General features: G+C 40.4%; 1 protein-coding gene across 1 annotated transcript in view; it reads right to left on the bottom strand.

The window, feature by feature from the left end:
* Positions 1-1,973, bottom strand: part of igfbp2a (insulin-like growth factor binding protein 2a) — a 17,856-nt gene extending 15,883 nt beyond the window's left edge. Inside the window, 2 exon segments of the mRNA XM_070441347.1 lie at positions 1,500-1,820; positions 1,823-1,973. Coding sequence (XP_070297448.1) covers positions 1,500-1,820; positions 1,823-1,871 — 370 coding nt within the window. The 5' untranslated portion in view covers positions 1,872-1,973.
* Between the last annotated feature and the right edge of the window lie 2,941 nt (positions 1,974-4,914).

Here is a 4,914-nt window from a genome sequence, read left to right as displayed (position 1 = left end):
ATAGTACTGTGTAACCCAGGTGTACATAATAGTACCATGTAACTCAGGTGTACATAATAGTACTGTGTAACCCAGGTGAACATAATAGTACTGTGTAACCCAGGTGTACATTATAGTACTGTGTAACCCAGGTGTACATAATAGTACTATGTAACCCAGGTGAACATAATAGTACTGTGTAACCCATGTGTACATTATAGTACTGTGTAACCCAGGTTTACATGATAGTACTGTGTAATTCAGGTGTACATAATAGTACTGTGTAACCCAGGTGTACATGATAGTACTGTGTAACCCAGATGTAACCCATCCCTTATATGCCAGGCTGCGAATACATAGAAACAGTCAGAGTAGAAGAGAAACAGTCTGAGCAGAGAAATATAGGATGGCGTCATGGCAATTCACTGTACTGTAGGCTAGGACTGTGGCATCTGGCTGTAGCAAAGCAGACTGCAAGTAGCTATTTCAGGAAGAGTTCCACCATAGAAATAGTATTAGAACACCACTACCTCCTAAGACCCAACTTATCTCTGGCTACATGTGCATGTGTAGGTTACTCCACGTGCATTTCTAGTGCTACTGTCTGTGGTGACCTGGCCCTAATCCGTTTGAACTTTTCAGGAATCACAGGTTCTCCTTTATAATCTAACCAAATGTTACATTTGGCAGATGGGGACAATGACATTAGGTTTAGTAGAAATCACACCATACTGAACAGGCTTCAACAAACACTCCATGACTAGTTGACAGTGGTTTGGGTCAAAGTACAAAGTCCAAATTGCCAATCAATGTGGCATTATTTTRCTTATCTCTCCTCTCTCATGTYATCCAATTAAATAGGAATGTTTTGGGATTTCTGTGTAAAACACAAGCTGGGAATGTTATTTCAGGGTATAATCAAGCATACAGTATGTCTTACAGTACAGGCTTGCTTATATAGTGTAAGATMTGTTATACAGGAATAATACTGTTAGGTAAGGGGGTCTATTGGATTGCAGCAAGGGCCCAATAAGTCTACACATGGAGGTCAATAAGTCAAACTAGTCCAGTGTAGTTCTGGTTGTTGTTGGAGACTGATGGATGATACTACCTGCAAACGTTTCTTTCATTTGTGATTAGGACATATAGCCCAAAGCCAAATATAGGCTTATAGCATTTGCAACTCAATTCGGTACATATTAATAAAGGCAAAAGTACCTTGATAAAATTGTGTTATAAAAGAGTTATAACTGTGTAATAACAAATAATTCAAATAAATAAGCGTTTTATAGTGAGTTAATTACAGTTTAAATAATTAATAATAATTACAGTTTGAGCAAATGGACGCCAAAATCATTAGCTTAGACTGCTGCGAATTAAATAAATCACAATACGGTCCATGCTAAGCCATCCCAATGACAGTGCAATTATTCATTAACGCCTACTAATAACCATACTTCCCAAACTTCCTCTCTGTTCCATTATAACATTGTAAATGTATCAAGCTTGTTGAAACTGACCGCTAAGTTGCTCCTGGTGCGCCTGGCTCCCCGTGGGCTCGGTGACCACTTTGTGTCCGCACAGCCCCAGCCCCTGGACCAGCTGCTCGAGAGGCAGATCGGAGTCCGGCTTCGGGTAACACCGGAGCCCGCTGGAGCATCTCGGGGTGTACACGCCGCATAACTCGCCCTCTTGCCGGGCGCACACCGGGCAGCAACCGCAGCCCGGTTCGCGCACTATCTCTGCACAGGTCTCGGTGAGCTTCGGGCACGCAGCCTGACGTTCGGCGGTGCAACTCGRGCAACGGAAGACCATCTCCGCGAAAGAAGCGCCAACGAAAGCACCGACAGCAGCAGCAAGCTGCAGCCTGAATATGATATCATTCTCGGCATGGAACTTTCTTGTCTTTTAGTGAGGCGATGGAACGCAACTCCAGGTAAAATAACTGTGCATTGCGAACAGGTGAAGCTAGCGGCTGGGTTTGAGTTCTGCAGGGTCCTACCAACGGCAGGTTAACTGACAGCTCGTCAGACCAGTGGTGCGTATGGAAGAGCAGCAGGCAAACCCTAGCAGGCAATTTTTGTGCTATGACGAAAATATTATATTAAGCCTCAAGTGTTCATGCGACAAGTATACTAAGAGCCAGTCCAAATGACTTGTTATTTTGTAATCAACTTACATTATGGTACTCTAGCGCAGGTGTCTCTGGCGCAACGTTGATGTTGATGAGGCCTGTATATAGATAGATTTGGTGATTTATTACAGCAAGCAGAAATAACTGTCAGACAACCCCGAACCCACATAGGCTACACTGAAGTGATGCCCGCTATAAACGTTCTATTTAATTAAAATGATTCTGAACAATGTGAAATAAGACATGTAAGTTCTAGATACTATACTATCCTCATTATAGGCTATGCAGCCTATTTGTAATAGTACTATTGTTGGAAATGTGCATAAAATACACTGTACAATAGGGAAAGGCAAGAAGAGAATGTTCTATGTGGTAGTATCATGTAACTCAATGGAGGAAAACGAGGCAGCATTCCCWTGGCTGGGCCTGAGACTGAGAGAGGCAATATTACATACTGTAGCATGTTTCTTTTTATCAGCATGCACCCTCTCCCAGAAAATAAATAAATAAACAAACATAAACAAAAAGCATTCCTTCCATATCCATTGACACTTAATGAAAGCCCTGCCCAGAGGCTGCATGCCATTCCCTACCTGGTGGGCGCTGTGTATGTTACCTATTGATCAGCTGGGGCCAGGCGCTGAGGTGTCGTGCTTACATACCAAACAAGCTCCCATTAACCCGTCCAGTGAGTGCGGTGGTTGCCCGGGAGACTAATTGCTGTTTATTTAAGGGCACAGAAATAAACATTGCATATATACTGTAACCATACTCTCCAGCCAGGCAGGGAGTCACAGATATATATGTGGATTATTTTGTTTTGTGGGTGCCCTCTGATTTCATGGTATTTCACCTATTTATGGTCGGCATCCTGGCTCGCCTTGAGGGTGGACGCGAGGAGAAAGGGCCCTTCTGAAGGGGCCAGTATCTTGGGGGGCATCTGGATGATGCTGGGGGTGTTTGCGTAGAACCTCATATGTCATTTTATAAAAAGCAACATTGGGGAGGAGAAGCAGAGAAGGCCTGGTTTGTAAACAAGGCCTGGGGCTAGAGTTTGCCCAGTGTCTGGGGACGGCCACCAGGTAATGGGGTAACATGCCACAGTATCTGGCCAGCGGTTATTGCAATGCCATTCCCATCAAGTTCAGCTACCTAAAATTCCCCCCAGAATTATTAAGTCAATATACACACTAGATAAAGTACAGGTCCACAGTGCTAGCGAGCGCTGGGTGAGATCTCCTCATGCAGTGAATGAATACATTATCTGTTTCAATGCATATGTAAAGAGCTATAGTTCATTTCAATATGTGTATGTAGGTATTTTACTGTTAGTCCACACCTGTTGTTAACGAAGCATGCGACGAATAACATTTGATTGATATGAAGTGAAACATTACAACGCTGAGCAGAAACCCCTTTGATTAGAAAAGGGCATATTTCCGAAATGGGCCTAGCACAGTTGGATGACCTGTTTATATTTGTATATATTATAACAGTATCCTGGCTATACTGACTATAATGTATTACAACAGTATCCTGGCTATAATGACTATAATGTATTAGAACAGTATCCTGGCTATAATGACTGTAATGTATTACAACAGTATCCTGTATGCGTTCTACATACATTTATACCGTCACTTATAGCCCAGGATACTGTTCTAATACATTATAGTCATTATAGCCAGGATACTGTTCTAATACACTTATAGTCAGTATAGCCAGGATACTGTTCTAATACATTATAGTCATTTATAGCCAGGATACTGTTCTAATACATTATAGTCATCTATAGCCAGGATACTGTTCTAATACATTATAGTCATTATAGCGCCAAGGATACTGTTCAATACATTATAGTCAGTTATACGCCAGGAATACTGTTCTATACATTATAGTCATTACCACGCAGGCATACCTGTTTTTCCTCACAATATATAACATTATAGTCATAGTATAAGCCCAGGATCTGTTCTAACTAACTTATAGTCAGATTACATAGCCAGGATTAATGTTGAACAATTATAGTCCATTATACGCCAGGATACTGTTCTAATACACTTATAGTACCATTACATAGCCAGGATTACCTGTTCTAATACTATTATAGTCATTATACGCCAGGTATACTGTTCTAATACATTATAGTCAGTATAGCCAGGATACTGTTCTTAATCCACCATTATATTTAGTCATTATAGCCAGGATACTGTCTAATACATATATAGTCAGTATAGCCAGGATACTGTTCTAATACATTTAGTCATATAGCCAGGACTACTGTTCTCAATACATTATAGTCAGTATAGCCAGGATACTGTTCTAATACATTATAATCAGTACCAGCTCAGTATGCCAGGATACTGTTCTAAATATATTATAGTCAAGATATACGCCAGGATACTGTTTCTAATAAATTATAGTCAGTATAGCCAGGAATACTGTTCTAATACATTATAGCTCATTAAAGCCAGGATTACGTTTCTAATACATTATAGTCATTATAGCCAGATACTGTTCTAATACATTATAGTCATTATAGCCAGGATACTGTTCTTAATACATTATAGTCAGTATAGTCAGGATACGTGTCTAATACATTATAGTCATTATAGTCAGGATACTGTTCTAATAGATTATAGTCAGTATAGCCAGGATACTGTTCAAATACATTATAGTCATTATAGCCAGGATACTGTTCTAATACATTATAGTCAGTATTAGCCAGGATACTGTTCTAATAGATTATAGTCATTATAGCCAGGATACTGTCTAATACATTATGTCAGTAATACGTCAGC

This window comes from Salvelinus sp. IW2-2015, unplaced genomic scaffold (assembly GCF_002910315.2).
Source record: "Salvelinus sp. IW2-2015 unplaced genomic scaffold, ASM291031v2 Un_scaffold3781, whole genome shotgun sequence".
Lineage (NCBI taxonomy): Eukaryota > Metazoa > Chordata > Actinopteri > Salmoniformes > Salmonidae > Salvelinus > Salvelinus sp. IW2-2015.
This window is presented reverse-complemented; position numbering and strand designations above follow the sequence as displayed.